Raw genomic sequence first — 25,000 nt, forward strand, 5'->3', positions numbered from 1 at the left:
GGGGGAGAGGGGGAGTGGGGTGGGTGGAGAGAGAGGAAGAGACAGATAGACAGTGGGGCCCGTACACATAATAAAGGAAAATTTCACAGAATGTGCCCCGCCTGGGGAGTGTCATATTAAATGGTGCAGCCATTATATTATTCACAGGCGCTAGACTATCCATAATGTATGGCCACAATATAATATAATCATCTTAAGCTGTCCTGCATATCATCTTTGTGTGCTCTCAGATGCTGCTGGTTGCTTTGTTTCCACATTAAGAGAAAAAAGAGGAAGGAGAAGGAGGGGGCAGAGAGAGAGAGAGAGAAAGAGAGAGAGAGAGAGAGAGAGAGAGAGAGAGAGAGAGAGAGACAGACAGACATATGGACAATCTATAGGCCGGGCTGGTGGGGAGAAGCAAATCATAAATGCTGGCCAAGTCTTTTTCTTTTCATTAAAAGGCTGGCTCTGTCCCCCACGCGACAGACTGCCTAATGACGAGCTGGGAGGCTGGCCTTCACTGCTAACCCCCATGGGGACCACAACGACTCGAGCGCGGTCATTATCTGCCCAGTAAGAGAGCCACCCATTGTACACAGCCGTGGAAATATATTAGCTCCAAAAAGAGAGAGAAAGTGTGTGTGTGTGTGTGTGTGTGAGAGAGAGAGAGGGGGGGTAGAAAGAAATGATTGTATTCATTAAGATGTCTTCTACAGCACTTGGAATTTCACCACTAATTTCTCCTCTTAGAAGCCTCACCGATGGGCTTCATTAGCAGAGAAGTGAGAGAGAGAGTGAGTGTGAGAGAGAGAGAGAGAGAGAGAGAGAGAGAGAGAGAAAGAGGAGAGAGGACTTTTTAAACTCTGAAACTTCTTCATTTCATCTCGTTCTTAATCAGATGGCTTGAAAGAAATCAAGAAAACAAGATCACAGATATAGGCAGCAAACACATCACTTCTACACAAACGGCGGCGTTCTAACAAACATGTCAGCGCCGTGAGCGCACATTAGGGGTGATGCGGCGGTGTGCGTTACCCGCGCTAAGTGGTTCCTGCTGTAATCATGCGGCCGCACTGTCCGGCCGCGTTCAGGTGTGGGGAACACTAACTCCTTTGCACACCGCCCGGGCTCCGCCAGCAGCCACTGGCCCCTGTGATGTCACATTCCTTCTCCTCGTGCTTTTCATTTGGCCGGCCGGTCCGTTTGAAAAGGACCCGTTTGAAACCCGACACCGCGGCTCGACTTTGTTAAGGGCCAGTTGTAATACTTTCAGGATAATAACCTTTACTGACTTGTTGATCCTTCACTACCCCCACCCTTTCCTCTCCTCTCCTCCCGTCTTTTCCTTTCTCTCTCTCTCTTTAAGTCCCCCCCCCCACTCACACACACACACCCCCTCAGCATTTCTGCGTATTTAACAAGCATTTAGATCTTAACCAGATGCCGTTAATGTACCATGTCTAAAATACTAAACATCAAGCCCAGAGTCACAGACTTCGTCTCCACACGGCTGCTAAGCCTGGGAGCTCAGCACTCACCGAAAGCAGCTTCTCTCTCTCTCTCTCTCTCTCTCACACACACACACACACACACACACACACACACACACACACACACAAAGATAGATACACACATCGAAAGATTGACACACTTGCTCACACACACACACACACACACACACACACACACACACACATCCATTGACATATCTATTTGTCGCTTGGGCAATGGATGAGATGTCCAAGTGTCTCAGCATTAACCTATATTACACGGCTCTAAGTAGAAAGGATTATAGGCGAAACTGTTCCAAGGGTCTCTCTAATATTTTCAAATCCTAATTCCAAGAATAAAGCTTTTTTTTTGGTGAGGTTGTTTGCCATGTATTTTATGATGTAAAATTCCAACACAAAACGTCACAGCTTCTCAAAACAAGCTCTCACTGTTCGGGTTCGTTTTATGTCACATCGAATGAAAACATTTAATCTGTTGTGAAACGCCGTTGCGAAACTGACTGCTGGTTTGATCATTCTGACTTTCAGGTTTCTGGGGACATTTGGAGGCGAGGATGAAAAGACAGTGACAGGAGATGTGATGTAACCATAAACTCTACACTATAAGGGCACGACTTTATCTCTGCCCATGGGTGCATTTGAATCTGACAAGACGGCCATCTCTATCAGAGGGGGGGACGGTCATGTGATCTACTGTGACATCATCAACTTGAGACACATGCGGAACTTGTTTAGTTCACAGGCTGCCACTGGCAGCACTTTTGTTGTTGGCAGCTCGGAACAGAAACCTGTGTCTACAATTGAAGACAAGAAAAACTCTAATATGCCTGACATGACTGGGGACCATGAAAGCATTGCAACCTCGTAGGGGAAAAAAAAACTTTGTCTAAAGTGCTGAGCTACATGTTGTCACAATCAAAAGTTGTTCATGACAATCCCTCCAAACAGTGCCTTTGCCTGTGCCAAAACGCTTGTATCAGCATTCGTCAGAATGGTCTTTGTTGTTGTCAATTATCTCATCCACGGAAGTAGTCCTCCAGTCAGTGCCCGGGATGCAGTCGTACCTATTATTTTCGTCTTGTGGTATGAATAAACACGCCGGAGATTAAAGCCTTCTTCTTCTGCTGCACCGACAGAAAATGTCCCTGTTAACTTCGCCCGGCTCTTCCTTCCCCCCCCTTGCACTAGTTGTGAGACCATATTAATGATTCCTAATAACAAATACAAAAGCTTTCTAAAGAACACATCTTCAAAGGCTTTCTGTAAACCCTTCCCCAAAAAAAATCCCCAACCACCTGCGTGTTACACAAGCGGCCATGTTGCTCCTCTCCCACTGCTCTCAGCACCTGAGGCGCTGCCGTGGAGTAAGGCGCCGAGCGATGGCCAGGCTTACTGCTGGATTTGAAAATAATTTCCACAGATTCTTCTTCTGGGTTGTTTTTTCTCATCCTTTTTCTTTTTCTTCTTCTTTCCCCCCTCCCTCCCTTACTCCCTCTCTCTCTCTCCCTCTCTTTCTCTCTCTCTCTTTCTCTCTTTTGCTCCCACGTTCATATGCTCCTCATCCCCCCTTTTTTATTATTCTCTGTCCAATATTTATTCAAGACGTGATTATAAACATCTGCGCTGGGTAACGTTTCATCTGCACGGGAGCCAGGAGGGGTGGAAACATCACACAGGGCCGCCAACCTGACCCGGCTTCAGACAGCAAGAGAGAGAGAGAGAGAGAGAGAGAGAGAGAGAGAGAGAATGAGGGAGGGAGGGAGAGGGGAAGAGAGTGAAAGGTAAAGCGGAGAGATAGAGAGACTTTTCCCCTGGTCTCCCTCGGCCTGTTTCCTGTCTGTGACTTCTAAAAAGCACTGGAGGCCAGGGTTAATGGCCTTTCCAATCTCTGTGATAAGAATTCATTTTGTTCTATTACCAGCAGTTATCGGAAGAGCCAGACGCATCACTTTGGCGGGGGGGCTGGGGGTGAGCTTGTGTGTGTGTATGCGCATGTGTGTGTGTGTGTGTGTGTGTGTGTGTGTGTGTGTGTTCGATCAATGAGACTACCTAATGAAGTAACTAGCTGTAGCTCCATTTCCCCGGTCAGCTCTATCTGACAAATAAGATCTATCTGGCGCATCTCTGGGTCAGCCTGGGCAACAGTAACTACACCAGGGCAAATAGTCAGCACGCAAAGGCACAAACACACCATTTCCCTTCAAAATGCCTCTGTGCTCTACACTGGGCAGACACTTGCAAATGAAAATTCCACATCTACTCAATTTTCTCTCTAAAAAAAAAATGCTGCTATGTTTTGTGTTTGCCATGTTGAGCAGATACTAAAATGCCACTAAAAATGGCTGCCTTTGTGTGTCTCCACAGACAGAGATAAAGGAGGTGTGTGTGTTTATCTCTGTGAGGACATGTTAACTAGCAGTGTGCTGAGGTCTGGACACGCCATCATTTCAATGATTAAAATGGCAGAACTGGCTGTTGCTATGGCAGCGCTCTTGGTTTGTGCTACCCAACACCTCTTTTTTTTTTACTTTCGCACACAAGTGAGGAATGCGGCCCAGTAAGATCATGTTCCCCCCCTCCTATAGGTTAGCGCTGCGCCAGCGTCCCTGACACATTTACAAAAGCAGAGAGGACAAAACACACACACACACACACACACACACACACACACACAATATCTGACCCACAAGCCAAAAGTAATTAGGTTACTTCAGTCTGAATCATATGAAAAAGAGAGAAGGAAAGAAAAGTCACAAACGAGAGGCTGGACAAAGGAGCCTGCTACAGAGGTTCTAAAGGAGGGGGCTGTCATCTGGCTGATGTGCTGGAGATGGCATTCACACACAGTGATAAATGGGTCCATTCGTTTGCAGTCCCTTCACAAAAAGATACACCCAAAAATGCCAAAAATGTCAATTTCATTACTCCCTAAACAATGTCATATGGGCCAGGCTAGCTCCTAATAGAACCTGACAAAGACATACCAGGAGGCATATGCTTTAAATAAATAAGATTATGCTGATGGAGATAGCACTGACCATGATTCTCTGACTCCTCATCTGACTGTGTGTGTGTGTCCATTAACAGGGACATAACATCCAGTCAGTCGAACACACTCACACTCACATACACACACTACACACACACACACACACAGCATCCGCACACTTAGACACATACAGTACATGCATACATATATAGAGATGAATAAAGACATACACCCAACCACACACACACGTGCACACACACACACACACACACACACACACACACACACACACACACACACACACCACCCTTGGCTCCACCTGCTTTACATTTCTAAACTAGTGTAAACGTGCAGTCTGGCTTTATCTCTGATGGAAGGCAGGCCGTGGCTCTTCGGTATGCCTGCCTGCATTAAGGCCCTCGGCCCTCAAAAACCTTGTTTTTTTTCCGCTAACCCTCATCCTGCCTGAGATTATGCAGCACAAAAGACACCGAGATCGGAATCTGCGATGCAGAGGGAAAAGGCTCCCCATATCACACTCCATTGGCTTCCCTCAGGAGTAGACTCCTACTGCGAGGCTTGTTAGACTAGAGGAGAGCACCGACGGCTTTATGGTCGAGTCCTACAGCCCAAACTACAGGTGACACATGGGGGAGACAACGGAACGACCCCAATGGGGCCTTTTGGCAAATCACGTCAATGTCCCGATTTTAACAACTCGCTAATTGCGCGTTATTGATTGCGTTTAAAACAAAGTTGCTACAAACAGGAGACGGACAAGGAGGAGAGGGAATATGTTAACAATTTGACTAGAAAGGCTGAATCAATATTTAAATGACTCCACGCATTGATTTAAAATTAACTTTCAATTAAGAGATCTGCTGGACTTTTAACAGCGACACTTATCCATTCAGGAGAAAATAAAGGAACATTTATTGATACCCTTAAACAGCAGTGGCCGTTTCGCAATCGATTCAGTCATTTGTGCTGGCATTGGTATGCGTCAAGTTCATCTCACACTCAACACACGTAGACACAGCACATAGGACACAGGACATGGGACATTGGACACACACACACACACTCAGAGATCACACAGACGCACACACACAGGCCGCACACAGCACAGAAAGCATAAGGCACTCACACACAGCACAGCGCAGAGGACACAAGACACACACGCACACACACACACACACACACAGTGAATGGACTGGGATAGGAAAGCTCCAGCTCCAGCAGTAGGCGAAGGCGTCTCTTCCCGTAAATAAATATATAAAGGCTCAGGGCTCATCTCGCTGGACAGTCTCAGAGAGATTAACCTTTATCCTGAGGTAAGTCAGAGGCGCGTTATCTGGCCAACTGTGCCGCTCTGTAATTACAGCAGGCCCTGTTTGTAGCCCATCCACTCTGCTCCGCCACTGCTGTATCGGCAGACCGGGGGCTGGGGTGGAGTGGGGTGGGCTGGGGAGGGCTCATCTCCCTGTAGGTCTAATCAGGTAACAGACACCTTTTGTTTTGGGAGTTCATTGATGGATGAAATCTTTATCTGTAGTATTGATCAGCCTGGGACCCTAAACTGTCTGTCTAGGCTACTGGATAGAGAGAGAGAGAGAGAGAGAGAGAGAGAGAGAGACAGAGAGAGAGAGAGACAGAGAGAGGGGGGGTCTAACAAGATTGCCAACTGGAGTATATCAGTTAACATTTAATCAATGACAGCTTAAGACACAAGATGCTTTAAAAAGGGGGCTGCATGTTTTCCTCGTGCTCATAACCATTAGGAGGGATTGGGCCGAATGGATCATGGGCCCAAGGAGCCACGGCAGGATGCAGCAGCCAAAGACCTCTAAAGCCCCTGCTGCCAATACATGTAAATACTCCAAGGCCACACCTATACGGCGCCAGGAGATATGTATAAATATATAAAATAAATACATACAGCTATTAAAAAACACACATCAAAATAGATAGATTAAATCGATTGGAGAGTGGAGGGAAAAAAGACACACAAAAAATGTGTGTGTGCATGCATACAAAGAGGTGAGGCCAGTCGCTTAGAGGTCTGCACAATACAAACCGCAATTCAAACACGCCGTTTATTCCTCATATATCAAGCCATAGGGGCTAACCGCAGACTGGGCGCTGGCACTGATGGGAACGACTAAAACGTCTTGTGCATGTACGCGCAAACATAAATACACACATACACCTATTCAGACACATACACACAAACACACACATACACACACACACACACACACACACATATATAGGCCATATTAATAAATGTATATATATTTTTTCTGCTTCTCGTGCAAAACATTTCCCCTGCAACAGCGAGCTGTCAGCAAACATGGCACGCGAATCCATTAGAAATTCCAGCCTGGTTTGTCTGCTCTTTATGCAGAGTCGCTTCCTCTCAACCCTAACCTCCAGCCCAACCTCCACCCCAACCCCAACCCCAGCCCCATCCTCTGTCTCCCTGCCCCCCCCTCCTTTGCCTCTCCCATACCCCCACCCTGAGCACGCACCCTCTCCCATTTGCCGAGCCCGTGCCAATTAGAGCCTCTCCTCTCCCCGGTCAGGCCGTCACTCGTGGAGCCCCTCTCCCCGCGGCCACTCCAATCACTACCTATTCATTTACTAGCCTGGACGCCGCTCCCAGGGAAACGGAGAGTGGCCTAATTATGTTAAACAGCAGCGTGGTGGAGGAGGAGGGGGGAGAAGGAAAAAAAAGAAGGGGAGAAAAAAAAAGTCGAGGAGGAAGAAGGGTCCAGACGATCTCTCATATGTTTCCTTTCCCTCTCCTCCTCCTCCGACGAGCCTTTACATCCTCCACTTCTGTTTGCCAGATGAACAATGGCCGCGTGTCACCATAACTGAAATATGTGTCACAATAAGTGGAGGGCTGAGGGCTGGGCCGGCTCTTTTGTTTGACCAGCTGGAGAGGCTGGACGCTGCTTCTGTGGCATGGCCGTATGGGTGTAAGATAAATCCATCAGCTCCCTGCTTCCTATTTAAAAGCCCAAACACAAAGAGCCTAATGGATGTTGGTGCGACAGCCAACGCGTGTCTATATGACTTCCCATTCAAATTCCTGTGTGATAACGACAAAACGCCGCGGCTGAGGGCTAATTTGCAAACAATGGCCCAGCTATCCATTTCTGATTTGCATTTTCAACAATGATATTCTGATGACGACGGGGCCTTTTAAAGCTTACAGAGTGACAAACGTTCTCGCTCCTCTGGTGCCGCCAACACCCCCCGCCCCCCTCCACACACACACACACACACACACACACACACACACCCCGATTGTGTCGAGGCCTTGGATCAAAAGCACTCGAGTATGAACGCCATGCTGGAGGACAGAAAAGCAACCCCCCCTCTCCTCTCTCTCCCTCTCTCTCTCCTGCCGTTCCTCTAATCACACAACAGAATAATTTGGCATATATTATGACAGTAGCAATTACACAAAGGTGCGTGACACCATTATTTCCATTTGCCAAGGAGATGATTATGCTAATAGAGAGATGTAGGGCAGGTGGCACACACGTTGGCAGCTGCCAGCCTGTCTGTTTCTGTTCGCACTGAGGGAGAGAGAGGGAGCGAGAGAGCAGAAGAGAAAGAGAGAGAGAGACTCTCCCCCTCTCCCTCCCTCCTCTCATCTCCCCCCAGCCGCTTACTGTTCACTCCTGGGCTTCTCGTGTCTCAACAATAAGAACAATGACTTAAAACCAGCCAGTCCCAAGATATGTAATTAGCCTTCACTTTGATTTAACACTTCCTTCTCACTTCAAAGGCCGGGGAGGGAGAGGAGAGAGAGAAAGAGACAGATAGAGAGAGAGAGAAAGAGAGAGAGAAAACCTTGTCAGATTTGCTTTAGATGTCGGGAATGGGAAGACAAAAACAAAGTACTACACGTGTCTGTCCAGATGCTAGCGGAATGATCTGAGTGTGTGTGTGTGTGTGTGTGTGTGTGTGTGTGTGTGTGTGTGTGTGTGTGTGAGAGAGAGAGAGTGGTGTGTGTGTGTGTGTGTGCATCTCTCTGTGTCCTACAATTATTTCTGTTGTTTTTTTTCACAGTTCCATAAAGCTTTGTCAATTTCATTAGCAGTGAAGCACAATGACTGAGCCTAACAGAATCCAGAGATCCGGTTGAAACTGGACGTGGTGGCCAACTCTCTGGCTGTCTTCAGCACCCTGTGGTGCTACCTGCCCGCATCCCTTCCCCACAGCCCTCAGCCCACTGGCACGTACTGCCCTCAGACGGGGGGCTATTTATAGTGGCCTCGGCCGTGCTGGCGGCTTCATTAATTTAATATGGACTCGCAGACCATCAGAGCCACAGCCACAGCCACAGAGCGCACCTGCTCTCACAGCACACCACAGCCACCACGGGCAACCGGAACACACACCCAGCCACGGGCTGATGTCAGGATGTGGATGCAACCTGAAATAGATGCTTGTGAAAAGGGTTTATGTGTGTGTGTGTGTGTGTGTGAGTGTGTGTGTCTGGATGTATGAGGAGGATGTGTTCATATGTGTGTGTGTATGTGTGTGTGTGTGTGGGTGTGTGTGTGTGTGTGTGTGTGCATGAGATGCGTCTATGTGTGTGTGTGTGTGTGTTATATATGCACACCTGTGAGTGACTAGGTCAGGGGTCTCACCCCGGCCCCGGTGTGCTTAGTACACCCTCCCTCCCTGTCAGTCTGTCGGCTCACTTGCTGGCGTGCGCTTGTGCTCAGGACGAAAGCGTGTGTGTGTGTGTGTGCGTGTGTGTGTGTGTGTGTGTGTGTGTCTGCCTGCACACACACACACACACACACACACACACACACACACACACACACACGTGTGAGGCCTGCCTTTACACGAAAGCCCAAGAGATCCCCGGCTGCAAAAATCAATGTATGGACGTTCAGAGCAGTTTTCAAGGTTTTGTAAGACAAATCTTTCCAGCAGCCGCTGGTTTAGTGCTATTGAGCCGGGCTTCGATCAGCCGGACCGAGTGAATAATGTGGGCCAGACTGCTCACTTACACCGGTCCTCACAGCAAAAGGGGGGTCGTAGAAAGAGAGGAGGGGGGGGGGACTTGCAGTCGACCGCCCCCTGCCAAACACTTCCTTTTCACAAATGTAAGTGGGCAGTTTCTCCCCGACCAATAACGCCCTCTTAATCTCATGTCAGATACGCGCAGCGTAATTCCCGTCCGGAGCGCCTCTTCCCGGCGACGGCGGAGGGGAGGTTAGCCGAGTGGACAGCTCGAGCCCCGCAGTGCAAACAGAGCCTGTTGTATTTAGGCCGCGTGCTCCGCCTAATTAGAACAGAACGGTGATTACACCGCCGCTTTTTTTTTTTTTTTTTTCCTTTTCTTTTTTAAAGGAGGACATTGTGTGTAATTGTGATTGGGAGCAGGAGAGAGGAATCACATGAGCGGCTTGACATATAAATAAATCAGATTAAAAACAAAAGCAGGAGTCTATACTGCGCTTCATAACCTGAGGTGAAGTAAAGGGGGGGGATGAGCACGAAAAGAATTAGCGTCATATGTGATAATTAATATAATACAACATGACGGACTGCAGAAGGGACTGCTCTTGTTGATATAGCTACAGGCAAGACACTAGGCCCGTCTCCTGTGGACATCTCCTTTCTGTGCGCAATTAACTCTGCCATCGTTTTTAAGTCAATTAAGCAAACATCACATTCTATCAGCATGCCATGTCTCCACACACACGCACACACACAGACACACACACACACACACACACCCACCCTGTGCCCTCAATCAGAGGCTTCTTGCTCCTGTCCTGCCACATATGCAATCAGTGCTGGAGAGATCCTCCAAAGGAACCACTGTAGCCAGCGTCTGGGCAAGCCAAACATGATTAGATTCTGAATAAATTGTGCATTTTTTATTGCTTTGGCAGGGAAACTGCCCAGAAACTTGATAAAGTGTGGTTAGTATGAGGACATAAAAATGCTTTGATTTTTCTATGGGTGGGGGGGGGGGGATAAAGCCCTTTGGTGATTGCTATTGACAGTTGTGGATAATCTGGAAGGGCCAAAAGATGAGTGTTACAAATCACTGCTCACTGTGCAGACTAGTCTGGGAAGAGTGTGTGTGCACGCGTGTGTGTGAGTGTGTGTGTGTGTGTGTGTGTATGTGTGTGTGTGTGTGTGTGTGTGTGTGTGTGTGTGTGTGTGTGTGTGTGATTTTCTCTGCATGATGTGTATATGTCAGTGTCTGCAAGCGTGCGCATGTGTGTGCGCGCGCACACGTCTCCGTGAGCTAGCCGCAGTGCCAGTAGACAGGTTTCAATTTCACAATACTGATTATCTCATTCCCAATTCCATGCATGCCTAAATCTGAGAATCCCTCTCGTCGCTCTATGGACTCCCTTTCTTTTAAAATGCCTATTACGCCTTCATACTTTCCAGTGCTTCCTGAAGAGCGCCATTTCGCCCGGGCTTAAAGAGCAGAAAATTGCTCTGCTTTTCCTCTGCCCATCTCCTCAATTTCTATTAACCTGAGCCAGAACAAAAGGAGCGGCTCGGTCCGTCAGCTGCTGCTGCTGCCACTGGTGCCGGCCCACTGGGACGGTGCTGCTCACAGCATACACGGCTGCTTATTAACTAACTAACTAATCCCCACAACCTAGTCCTTAACCTGTGTGTGTGTGTGTGTGTGTGTGTTTGTGTGTTTGTGAGAGAGAGTGTGTAGGGAGAAAAGGAAAGAGAGAGCGAGAAAGAGTGGATGTGTATGGATGGTCCTTGGCAAATGCAGACATAAGCAAACACACACACACATACACACAGAAGTACTGTAGTGACACACAGTCTGCAGTGACTCAATCAACCATACGACTCCTCATTAGTTGCATTCACAGCACAAACAACAAAATACAACATCCACAACAAGACAAATAAAACCCACTCCTAATGACTATCAGAGGGGACTGTTGCAGGGCCTCCACACATGGTCAGCTCTAACTCTCTCTCTCTCTCTCTCTCTCTCAGACGGATATTCCTATATGGGCTCCCCATCTGTGAGCACTGGGGTTTGTACGTGATGATAAAAGCAGCAACCACAGAGTGACATGAGCCGCTGTTAGTGTAAGAGCAGGGGGGGTGGGGAGGGGAGGGGAGGGGAGAGAGATGAAAGAATGTTTTCTCCAAATGATGATTGCTCGCCCGCCATTGAATCCAGGCTTTAATCTCATAGCACACTCAAATTCCCCATTATTCCTTCTGTATGACTCTCTCTCTCTCTCTCTGCGTATATGTGTGTGTGTGTGTGTGTGTGTGTATACGTGTGTGTATGACACAGAAAGGGAGAGTCAAAGAGGAAGAGAGAGAGACAGGAGATAGACAGATAGAACAAGAGAGAGAGAGAGAGAGGGAAAGAGAGAGAGAGAGGGAGAGGAAGAGAAAGAGAGAGGAAGAGAAGCAACATCTTGAGCCGAAACAGTAGGGATTAGATATAATCACTCACAGCTGACCCAAACCCAACACGAGATGGATGACCCTTACTCGACTCTTCTTCCACCGTCTCACTGCCCCCTCCGCCGCCTCCATTTCTCTCCCTCCTCTCTCTAACTCAGCTCTTCCTCCTCTCTCTCTCTCTCTCTCTCTCTCTCTCTCTCTCTTGGTCTCTCGAGCCCTAATGAAGAAGCTGATCCTTCCCAGCGTGAGGGCCGGTGTTTTACAGCGTTTGAAAGTGCCGGGCACACGCGTGGAGCGGAGCTGAGCTGAGCTGAGACCAGCGCCCAGCGCAGAGCCCAGGCCCCCTCTGGCTGATTGAGATGGGCTAGTTAAGGACTACAAGCAGCAATTAGACTGACAAGGCGAGAAAAGCCGCAGCGTATGGGCTTTTTCTCCCTCCGCGCAAATGCAAACGCCCATATTAAGAAAAGAGCATAACCTCCACGGCCCTCCAGAGAGAGACAGAAAGAGAGAGAGAGGAACAGAGAGAGAGAGAGAGAGAGCTTAGAACAACATGTCAGAGGCTAAACTCAGAGGAAAGTCCTCTCCTCGGAGATGCGGCGCGTTGGTAATGAACCTCTGCGTTCCCCCTCGTGGCTAATCCATCTCTAGTGCTGCATTAATTACTCCAGAACTTCCCATCAAAATGGAAATGTGCCACTTGACCTGCCACAAGAGCGTCTCTCCCTCTCTCTATCTCTCTCTCTCTCTCTCTTACTGTTAGACTCACGGGAGTCTCTGAGTCGCGCGTGACACGTCGGCTGTCTTCTATCAAACCGGGCGTTGTTTCGGCAGTGTGGTCGAGGGAAACAGGGCGGTGGTGGCAGCGGTGGTGTTGATGGTAATGCTAGTGATAGTCCTGGGTGTGTGTGTGTGTGTGTGTGTGTGTGTGTGTGTGTGTGTGTGTGTAATGGGTGGATGTCACTCCAGCCTAGCCTAGCCATGCGTAAGCCTGTCAGCCACCCCCCCCCCCCCCCCTCTATCCCACCCCGACCAAAGCGAGGCAGGGACTGCTGTCACCCCACATGCTGACACCCCTAATTGCGACAGTCGCAGACTCTGTGCCTCTCAGATGGAATATTTCCTCTCCTTGGTGCCACGATCTGACAAGCTAAAGACAACGCCTTAATAACCTTTCCAGAAGGACGGAGAGGAGGGAAGAGACAGAACCGGAAGGGAGAGAGGGAACGATAGAATAAGAGAGAGAGAGAGAGAGAGAGAGGAGTGGAAGGAGGAGAATAAAGAGGGAAAGGAGAGAAAATCCTGGCGAGATTTTGAGTGGCACTTACTTGTCAGTGTGTGAGAGGCCCACAGCTGTGGAGCACAAAGGGGAGGTGGAGAAAATGAAAGGAGAAGAACAAAAAAAAAAACGAATGAAAAATGGAGGGAAAGAAAAAAGCCATCCTCCCTTTCCACCTGCACTACACCCAGAGCAGGGGTGAGAGGGGAGAGAGAGAGAGAAAGAGAGAGAGAGAGAGGCAAGTGTCTTATTTCATCTTGGAAACGGATTACCAACCTCAGCTGTTGGCTGATCCACACAAAGCTTAGGAGGAATGTCAACCGGGCTCATCAACTCGCTCCATTCATTTTCCTCCCTTCCCCTCCTCCTCCTCCTCTACCACCTCATCCTTCCCTCTTTCCTTCCTTCTTCCTGCTTTTGCATATCGAGCTATCATCAGCAAACACACACACACACATACACACACACACACACACACACAGTTCCGGGGTAAAGACCAGAGCGTTTGGGCGAGCTTGTGACTACTTAACCAATCAGCCGAGATTTGCTGGACTCGGCGAAGAAGAATGAGACCATTCGGACCCATTGTCTGGTCCAGCCTTGGTCGCACACACAGGCAGCCAATCAGACAGACAGACCAGTGTTGTGGCCAGGGCGAGCAGGGCCACAAGTCTCCTGCATTCTCCACAGAGATAAGGTCATGGGAGAATTTAAATTGGCAACTGGAGCAGAGAGAGAGAGAGAGGTGGAGGTAGTGGGAAAGATGCGGTGTGACGGACATGTGACAATCTCATCAAGTGCTCACACAGCATATGACTGGCAGGCCGGCGTGCTCACGAGCGCAGAGCCAGGCCTCGGCGAATCGGGAGAAAATATTTTCTCATTTTCATCTTTCTGTTGTTTTTTGTTGTTGCTTTTTCTTCATCTTTAAACACTACACGCCCCTCTGGAAACGGAGTCTGGTGTGTTTCATTTGAGGGTGTTATCGAAGGCTAACACAAACCGGGCTTGTCTTTGAACTGCACAGATGGTATGTTTTCATCAATTTGTGTCTTTTTGGATGAAGCCAATGAATTATTCAGAGAGACAGAGGCTTCTAGGCTGGTCGGAGACCGCTTCCCCCGAAGAGTCCTCTGCAACTGATAATAAGTCCTAACAAAACAACATGATTTTTTCCCCATCTGCAGTGAATACTCCGCTTCATAAAATAACCCTATAATGAATTCAGAGAGGACCTTTGTTTCAAGTGTCCCTGGTTATAATTGTTAGACCTGGAGTGGATCCACACATCTTCTGTTCGCATGATGTAAATGATATTGTGTAACATTAATAAATCACTCAAGGGCTGTTCATATTAATGTGACATATTGCTCTTCTGCTGCAGATTGGCAAACAAGCTGTCATTGTCTCTCTCTGTGCATGTCCCCCCACAGTACATGATCAACAGCATGGCTAATGAGCGGCCATATTTAACACAGCGCTACTGTCACAATACAGTCACCTCGGGCCATGCACAAGAGTGCGTGCGTACACATTTGTCTGTACACTTGTTATGTCTAATCTAAATCAAGGATGTCACACACACTCACACACACACATACATATATGAACTAAGTGAACTGTCCACTGCCACAAAGGGGCTGACTATTCCCTTTTGTACCAGAGTCCTGGTTTTCTGTGGGGAAAGGAAAAATCATGAGATTTGATGAACTAGCGGGGGACCCTTGCTTGGCCAATCATCTCTCCCTGATAAATGCTCTTTGTGAGAGGGAAGGAGGGGAGAGGCTCAACAGATGAATCACCATCATCAGTAAGTTACATCTCTCTCTCTCTTTCTGATAAAGAGTCCATCCATAGGCCTCCTTCGTCAGATTGGGCCTCTCTTCTGCTTCAGACCTGGTAGAGTCATTTAAATACATTACCAGTGCTTACTGAAGGAACCGTGTCAGAGTGAATTTCCAAGTCAACCTCTGCAAATGTGTTCAGATAATAGTGTACTATTAGCGGCAGTTACTCTCCGTCAGTGCAGAAGCCAGGCTCAAAGAGAAACATCACTGTGTTGCATCCTAAAGCAGTTATCTGGGTCATTTACTGGGCCGAGTATTAAACATTCAATGCTCGATAAATTCAATAATGCACAGTACACACACACACACACACACACACACACACATGCACACACACAAACACAGTAGCTTCAATCTACCTCACTATCAGAAGCTCACCAGTGTTAGAGCACCAGGCACACTCTGCATGACACACACTCCAGGCGTGAAAAGAACTGGACGTTCTATCGAGTGCTTACGGTGAAGGGGGGGAACCTGGCGACAGTATGAAGTGCAAATTCCCCGGCCACATTACGGCCTGGCCTCTGCCTGACTCCAGCTAAACCGGCAAAGCTTCCTCCGGTTAGTGACGATTAGGCATGGCTATTGGTAATCAATAGGGGCTATCAATTCCATACTTTGTTCTGATGGATGAGACACAGGCAGAGGGGGGAGCAGGGGAGAGAAGAGGGAAGGAAGACAGCTGGTAAAGAAATAGAGAGAGAGAGAGAGAGAGAGAGAGAGAGAGAGAGAGAGAGAGAGAGAGAGAACGAAGTGGAGGGGGGGGGGCAAACAATCAGATTCATTTGCAAGCTTGAGGGCAAGGAAATAAACAAACAGGTAGGTAAGTAAATAAACAAATAAATAGGCATCTCCTGTGTGCATCAGCCCACACACACATACACACACACACTCACACAGGGTTCAGGGGCCAATGAATGACCAGAAGAATCCAAGGTCAGCGAACTGAAAGTAGCAGAGGAGGCCGAGAAAGAGAGAGGAAGTGAGTGGGATGGAGACTGAGAAACAGATAGAGGAGAGAGAAAGAGAGAGAGGGAGAGAGAGAGAGAGGAGGGTATAGCAGGCGGTGTTGTCCGTAGGCCCGGTGGCGGTAGTCAGTCAGGTCTAATTAGGCCAGGGTGGAGGCACGGCGGCAGAAGACGGGGTCACTGACTGTGGCCCGACACCTGGACGCAGTGGCCATCAACTCCCTCCCCCAGTAATCTGGCCTGATGGGATACACGGCCCGCTCCTCAACACGCATCATGCCTAATGACAAGGGCGCCGGACACTCACACACACGTGCAGATGCTCAGACACACACTGCTGTTGCTGCGGTTATATCACTAGGCGTGTGGTGTGTCCGTGTGTGTGTGTGTGTGTGTCTGTCTGTCTGTCTGTGGCTGGGTGAGTGACAAACCCATACATGTGTGAGACATGTGTGTACGTGCGTGTACTTAGATGTGGGTCTGAGCGAGAAACAGCTCTATCTCTGCTTGTCTGTGTGCTCGTGTATGTGTGTGTGTGTGTGTGTGTGTGTGTGTGTGTGTCTCCATGCGCAGCTCTTTCCGCCTGTATCCATGTCACTGCAGATTCATATTAACACTCGGCTGGCGTGTCTCTGCTTAAGGCAATCAGTTAATTGCTGGTTCATCAGCAGTCTCTGTTCCCTGTCTGGCCGGTGCGCAGCAGACTTTGACGAGGCTTTGTTTGCTTTAATGCCGCGTGACAGCCAGTATCATAGCGCTCTCTGCGGTTAGCGTCAGCCGGGGCCCGCGACATTGTGCGCGCCACAAAGCGTTCTCCAGACGCAATTAGAGAGAGTGTAACCCTATCTCCTCCTCGTCCGGCTCCCCGGCCCTCCTAACTCGCGCGGCGTCTACACACACACACGGGAGCAGAACCGAGTCCGACCCGACCGAACGGAACGGAACGCTCTGACACAAATCAGCACATCAGCGCGATCCGTGGGGGATAGATCAGAACAACACTTTTGTGTTCGAGCGCACAATAAGTCATATCACTTATTCAACACACACAATATGTCTGGCCTGCACTCTGTGTACAGAGAGACGTTTCTTTTTTTTTTTTTTGGGGGGGGGGGGGTAAAGAGAGGAAGCTTTGCCTCAGCCACAGCTTCATTGTGTGTGTGTGTGTGTGTGTGTGCGTGTGTGTGTGTAAGGGGGGGCTATCGCATTACAGCATGACTAACTTGAGGTCTTTAGGAGACGTGCTACCTGCAGTTGCACAACTCCAAAAGGCCCAGAGCCGAAGTGGGAGAGAGCGAAAGCGAGAGCGAGAGCAGCAGCAGCAGCAGCAGCAGCAGCGCGGGCCAGACAGCAGTGTGCAGACAGCAGCACCTCATGGCTCATGAGTTCATGCACATTAGTATGCACAGAGACTGTCCCGTGGGCCTCCAGGAAGGCTTTGTATTGTAAATAAGCATAATGGCAACAGTCAGGTATGTTAATGTGGATAATCATCGCAATTTCTGCAAATTATGACTGTCAGTGGGCACAAACAGTCAATGAAAACATGAGGTAACAATTTAACTTTTGTATTACTCTCCTTCCAAAGTGTGTGTGCGTGTGGTGTGTGGTTGTGTGTGAGTGTGTGTGTGTGTGTATGTGTGTGTGTGTGTGTGTGTGTGTGTAAGGGGTGGGGGGATTCCTCAGAAAGAAAAACAGCTCAGAGTACGACATACTCCTATAGCACGTCGTTTTCAAAAATAGTTTATGGCTAACTGACCATTTTCTAAAATTATTTGGATTTTCTGCACACAAAAACCACAGTGCAATTATAATACAGTTGGAGAGAATTATTGAGAAATGACTGAATCCGTTTGGTGCCTGCTGTTCCAAACACTGGTTTCAAGGAGTTTTGGATCAAATTGCTAGCTTTTGAAAAAATAATGATACATCTGAAGATTTGACTTATTATGATATGAAATATGATTTAACCATGGGCTATTGTCTCCATTTAATAATAGAGCAATATAAACTATGGGCCAATTACGAGGCCCTATGGGGATGCTTTATGTCTGTCAAATGAGGGCTCTTTTGGTCAGGGACTTTTTCCAAAGGTTGAGACTGCATTCTTTCACATGGGATGTCCAGTCTCTGAGTAGTCGTGACGGGCGCTTAACACTGGTGCACACAAGCCAAACAACTGCACTCGAGTGATATAACAGATTACGCTGACTTCATAAACAGCGTTCCATTACACTGCTGTAACACAGGACAATGATCAACTGCGCTGGAGAGAGAAAGAGAGAGAGAGAGAGAAAAAGAAGACTTGCGTCTTCATAGGTCTTTTTTTTTCGTGACCTGTGGAAATACAGTACTGTATTTACAAACAGAGGAATTAGCAAAACGATAACAATTTTCTTTTAGCGGGGGATTTTGGGGAGTTTCTGTGTAGACTGGCCCGCAGGTAAAACTGCAGGCAGTACAAAGACACGCGGAATAAAAAAATAAAAAATAAAAACCTTTCGCAGCTCTGCGCTGCTGCAGCAGCACACGCAAGAATGCCTCTGTTAGTGTGACCGGGGGCTTTGTCAGAGGAAATCGAAAGAAAATGGCTGCCCTTGCATTATCACATCACCCATGGCTAAGAGAAAGATGAGGGCGATTTGTCTGTATATCATATCTTACAGTCCACTGGCCTTCCCATCTCAGTTTATGTAATGGCCACAAATTATGGTTACAAACCCTGGAAACCCTGTCTGCAGAAATGATCTTGAAAAATAACTGTTGTAATTGCTTATGTGCCCTCAAAAAAGGAGTCAGAGAGACAGAAAATAGCCTCAGGCCATGCACACGGCAATGCAGTGGAGAACAAACAAAAAAAATTCTGCATCTACCTAAAAACTGAAAACCACTGTTTTATCACACTTCTGTCATGAAACACGTCATTCACAAGCTATCTTTCTCTATCTTACTGTCTCTAAAACATCATACGCACACAAACACTCTCGCTCTCTTGAACACACACACACACACACACACACACACACACACACACACACACACACACACACACACACACACACACACACACACACACACACACACACACACACACACACACACACACACACACACACACACACACACACACACACACATACTGCATAGCCCTTGTCCATTAGGAGAGTGTAGATGGCCTACAGCTGTGGCTATGTAAATGGTTATCACTCCAGCGCGGGTAATTTGGCCATGACTGGAAACCTCCTGCAGCACTTCCACTCAGCAGAAACAAAAGGCCCGGGAGAGAGAGAGAGAGAAAGAGAGAGAAAAAGAGAGAGAGAGAGGGAGAAAGAGAGAGAGAGGGAGAGAGGCAGAGAGAGTGAGAGAGGCATCCCCAATCAGGCCAAGCAGCTCCTTTTAGGCCGCCGTGCTATACAGGGCTTAGCAGCGTCTGTAAAGATGCAGCCATCTCCCAAGTCAGCCAGGCCTTTTGTTTAACGCCTGGCCCAGACAAAGAGGCACTTTTCCTCCCCAGTTTTAATACGTGTGGAGGGGGAAGGGGTGGTCATAGAGGCCTCATGACAAGGAGGCTCTCTCAGAAATAATTACCTCCATAAGATCCCATCTCCTTTCTGAAAGGCACAGGAGAGGAAAATGGAGCCTGGACAGACGCGAGGATGCAAAAAGCCTTCATGCATGGCCTGGCCCATCAGGGCATTTAGAGTGGAGTTACATGCACGCCACACACACACACACACACACACACACACACACTTACACATAAACACACTCACATACTCTCACCGACCCACACACAAACACGTACACATACATCCTCTGCATGTTTTTTTTCCTGCACTTTTTATTTCTGTACATGCACACAGTGTGTATAGATGCGGGGGATGTTGTAACCTACAAGGAAATAATCTCCGTTTCTCTCCTGTTTTTGCCTGTCAAGTCTACAGTCTAATTCAGCAAAAAGTATAATCTACGGAAAATATTCTGTGTGCAGACCATTAAATCCCCTTTTCAGCAAAAACAGGGGGAAAACAAGCGGCTCAAATTTCACACAAGAGTCATTAATTTGCACTTTGTGTCTTTAAAAAACACAGTTTCCAGCGCCGCCGCAGCCGTCTCTCCACCAGGCAGTGGGAGCGAGGAGTTCACAAACACAACAAGCTTATCGGTGCCGAAACCTTGAGCTGCGAGTGTTTGGCTTCACAGTTTTTATGGGCAACCCGTTTAAGCAGCACATCTGTGTGGAGGGTAAGAACACGGAGGCTCTAGATTACTGTGATTTACAAATGGGGGGAACTCCACTTCAAAAAACATGTCTAACCACATCGCTGCTAACCCCCCCCCCCCCCAGTCCTCTGCTTCATGATGTTTACCTTCAGTAAATGATGAGCCTTCAGGGCCCTAGGCTGTGGGAATTACGTTCGCACTGGGAGCCCTGGCAGAGGCTGTTCTCAGGGAGGCAACACACGTCGGCGTACAGGGGAGGGATATTACTATTAACACACTGGGGAGAGCAGAGTGAGTAAGTAGAGCTCAGGGCAGCAGAGTTTAGTGGCCGTTTTTGTCCGTTTAACGCAGACAGACCGCGCGAAAGCTCGGCCCAGCTGCTCGCTGGAGTCCGCTGCACTAGCCTCTAGAAGACCCCTCGAAAACAAGCATTTATGGCAGCACAACAGCGGGCCTTCAAAAACACTTCGCATTGAGGTTTTCAGATGTCTTTGTTTTGGTACACTGACGAAAACAACGCCATAAAGACGAAGTACAAACTTTTATGACTATTGTGCTGATAGAAAAAATAATTATTGTTTTGTGGGGTGAGCCGGGTGGTTTAAATAAAGCTTGTTGTATTTGTTGTTTCGACAAGACTCCGAGGGAGTGCGATCTGGTCAAAGCTGTGGCACACTGCATATGTATGCTGCTGAGTGTGACATTTACCGCTAAATACATTTCAACTTTTCTCCCATGCCGGAGATGCCGCATAAGCTACCTTTAATTATGCAGTAAAAAATGGCATCAAAATTGTTTAACGAAATCCATTCACATGTACGTAAAGTCAATGGCATCATGACCTTTATTCCCAAATGGTGCTATAATTGTTTGGCGAGCTGCCGGGGAGCTGCTTTGCAGAGAAAGATACAGCTCAGCAGTTAAATTAATCTCTTTTTTTCTCTCCCCCCCCACTCCCTGCAAACCCTCTCTAATGACCGCGAAACTGCTAAACTAAGGAGTTATACTCTGAGAAAATCTACACGATTTCTTTAGTTCTCTGCTGTAGTCCCAATCGCAACCTGAAATGGGGGTTTCCATAAGGCCTTTCACAGGCTTGCAGACCCAGGTTATTACAACTGCAATAAGGAGGCCCTGGGCCTTGTCCTTAAGCCAGTGCAGCCTCTAACACACTGAAGGCAAGCTACACCACCATTTTACCTGCTCGTCCAAACGGCTGGCAGTGGGCTGCTTTTTTGGAGCGGTACGAGGGAGCGAGCTGGTTGTTGCTGCTTTGCCAGTTGGATCAATTAGAAAAAAACTAAGCTTTGTGATTAATCTGGTGCCAGCTATCCATTTCCTAAGCTGCTCCTGCACAGGGTTTGTTTGAAAGCACTTCAAACAGCAGGATTATGGGGTTAAACTACCTGAAAAATCTCTCCGGCTACGAAATGGGGAAAAAAAAAAATAATGAAAAAAAAAAAACTTGCACCCTGTGCTCTCTGTGACACACTCTGTCTGATTTGTAGCTCTGAAACAAAACAGAGCGTCCATGTATTTTGCTCTACTTTTGAGTCGGTGGTTTTTGAGAGCCCGAACAAAAACCGTGCCAGAAACGGAGAGGCCAGCAGGTTTATCAGGTTTATCTCTCTGCTAACATATTTATCTTCCAGGCCGTTTTTACATCCTCGGGCAGCTGAATTGTGATATTCATAAAACCCCAAAACTCAGGCCCCTGCACAGTGAGCATAAATCCTCTCTTTGTCTCACAGTTTGTGTACATTAGCACCCTTCTGACTAACTGGGCACATGAACACTTCATTTGACGCGAGTGTGCGCAGGAGACCTGAAAGGGTTGAAATTGAAATCACTCTCCAACATTTATATGTAAGCTGTAAGGAAATACATAATAAAATGTTTATAAGGAGGACCTGAAAGAAAACCGTTGTTCTGAAGAAATTGATGCAGTGTGTGCAATAGCAAGGCATCCTGGAACACTTGAGTGTGCATAAAGCTTGAAACTTCCTTTTGGAAATTCAGTTTGTGGCATGAAACTGAAGATATATAAAAACGTGCATTTAATGTCGGAACGTTGGAAAAGGTGTATTCGGTGAATATTACTTTTGACAGTTTTAAAATATCATGTTCTCTTCTCCCAGGAGGAAAAAAGAAAGGGGCCAAGGTAGAGATCATTATGGGGGGAACCTTTTGAGGAGGAGGCGGGTGGGGGTGTAAAGGAGAGAGGGGAGGGGGGCGTCTGTCTTTCTCAGCGGCACAATAATGATTTATCTTACTGGGCTTTCCTTCTGCGCCCAAACTCTGAGGCACCTTTGATCCATTCCTAATTAAAGCCAAAAGTACAACAGTCCTGTTTAATTCCAATATGGGTAGTTCTGATGCTGAGGTTTCACATGTGGTTCTGAGCTCAGGACCATCTGTTTCTGGATTTCATATATAAACAGGACACTTTGGGGAACAGAGATTAATTCAGCTTTGGAATGCCATTCAAAACGTGTTAGCTGTTTCGCTCGGCCAGGTCAACCAAAGCAAAAACAAGTTAAGCGCTCATTTCTCCGAGTAGCATTAACATAGGAATTATTATATAATGGACCCTGACTCGCTCTTATGGTTTAAATTACTGGTCCCTCTCAAATAAAACTATTAATCTTTTTTTGTCTCCGAATGTTTTACAGTCCTGTTACACTTATTAGCTGCTGGCAGCTCCGAAACTTTTAAATGAAAGCCAAATTGCTTTGGTCATGAGAAAGGAAATTAAAGCTCGCTCTAGGGGAAAGAATTTCACTGAGAGATCCTCCCAAGGTAGAATTTCATAACCTCCTGCATGCCTGCTAAAGATGTCACCGCATGCAGGACGGCGTGTGTTACTGATATAAAAAGAAGGCCATAATGGGAACAGCATGTTCATTTTCGGGAGATTAGCCGGTTGGCATGTTTTACGTCGGGAGACGTGCTCAGGGTTTGGAGCGGCCGGGGCCGGGTTCAGGGTCCGAGGAGGGCTTGTGGGATGGGGGGTTTGGGGGCGAGAATAGCGTGGGTGTGCAAGAAGACAAGCGAAGGGAGGGGGGGCGGGAGAACAAGAGAAGAAGAAAAATCGACAGAAAGACAAAAGTAGAAGTGGTAAAAAAACAAAACAAATAATAATAATTTAAAAAAAAACGGGTGGTTGCGACTCACCAGGCTCGGAGGTGGGCGGGCAGTCCTTGACGAAGTAGAGGTCGGCCAGGCTGTCCTCGTCTGGTGGCAGGCCCTGTTGGTGCAGCTGCAGCTTGCGCAGACCCTCGCTCTGCTGGTGCTTGACCGAGCGGGCGTGCTGCACCAGGTTGAGCTTGGCTTTTGTGGAGTAGTCGCACAGGGCACAGTAGTACAGGCAGGACTCCGAGCTACACGCGCTCTCTTGTTTTTGCAAGTGCTGCGAAAGGTGAAGAGTAGAGTAGAGGGAAATAAGGGGAAAAAGAACAGAGAGAGAAAGAGGGAGAGAGAGAGAGAGAGAAAAAAAGTCATTAGCCGACATGCTTCGGAAGACATTACAGGGTCTGTTTGTTTTAGAAGGGCAGCACCTACATGAAACAAATACTTTCCGTCCCTTTCAACTTTCAGCTAATAATCTTTCCGACATGAGATGCATTCCTTCCAGGTTTGTCACAAACATAAACACTGATAACGCACACACACACACACACCCACACAGAAACTGTCCAAACACACCGCTGTTAGATGTAAGATAAAAAAGATAGACTGAGGTACACATTGTAGAGTTCTGAGGAGCGGAGCACCCAACATGTCTGTGCCTGGCATCGTCTAATCCTCTACAAGGTGTAACTGACTTGGACAAAACCAGAGCTAAAGCCTGTAAAGTCTGGACTGTGCAACTTCAGTAACAGATGAAAACGGATGAAAGAGAGTGGGATCTGATGGTGGTTATTTTGTATCCCTACAAAGATAAAGAGGAGAGAGAGAGAGAGAAAAAAAAAACACAACAAACCAGGAATGCTTCTAAGAAAAAGCATGAAGGATTCACTTTCTGTGTTATGTACAAAGCCCAAAAATCCCTAATCTTGATTAAACTGCTTGCAGAAAAAATTACATTTGCCACAAGATAAGATTCACAATACAAGTTTACAAGTTACTTTTTTTTTCCGTAACTGCTATTTTTCCATTGCCGCCAGAGTCCACCTCTCATCTGGCGTCTTGCGGAGGACGCGGTTGAAGCCGTCCGTTCAGTGAAGTGTCGTCACCTGAGACCTAAACGAAGGCCAGGGCCTTTCAGCAGCTGGCCTTGCCCTCTGCGAGCCTCGCTGCCTTCCAGGCAGAACCACTACAGGCACCTCTGCTACTCCCAGCTGACCTCCATATGTGCTCCAAAGGCCCCCGAGGACGCAACGCTAGCCAACGCTACTGGTGTATGGGGCTGGCCCGGGCTTCCAGCACACACAGGGATGAGGTTACGCCACAGCCTCTGTCAAGAAGCCTGCCCCTGCACGGCCTGCTGGAGACGACCAGAGCGACCCCTCCACTTGTTTTCTAGTCCACAAGCTAGCTGCTAATAGCTATTAGAGTCGGCTCATTTCTCCCCTGATTATTTCCTCCCGAAGACCAGTTGGCGGCGAGAAGGTGGACCACTTTCCAGCCACTTCCCCACCACCAGATTGGACTTTTCTAGACAATTAGACACACAGGTAAGTGTTTGCGCTCCGTGAAGCTTGTTAACAAGACAAAAGGGGGGAAGAGGAAGGCTGAGTGAAGGAGGAGGGAGG

General features: G+C 47.8%; 1 protein-coding gene across 2 annotated transcripts in view; it reads right to left on the bottom strand.

The window, feature by feature from the left end:
* The window catches only part of zfhx4 (zinc finger homeobox 4), a 90,270-nt gene that overhangs the window by 20,896 nt on the left and 44,374 nt on the right, over positions 1–25,000 (bottom strand). For both annotated transcript variants that reach the window (XM_062520718.1, XM_062520717.1), the window contains exon 4: positions 23,421–23,655. In XM_062520718.1, the coding sequence (XP_062376702.1) occupies positions 23,421–23,655 (235 nt within the window). The remainder of the gene's footprint in view (positions 1–23,420; positions 23,656–25,000) is intronic.

Source organism: Sardina pilchardus, chromosome 19 (genome assembly GCF_963854185.1).
Source record: "Sardina pilchardus chromosome 19, fSarPil1.1, whole genome shotgun sequence".
Taxonomy (NCBI): domain Eukaryota; kingdom Metazoa; phylum Chordata; class Actinopteri; order Clupeiformes; family Clupeidae; genus Sardina; species Sardina pilchardus.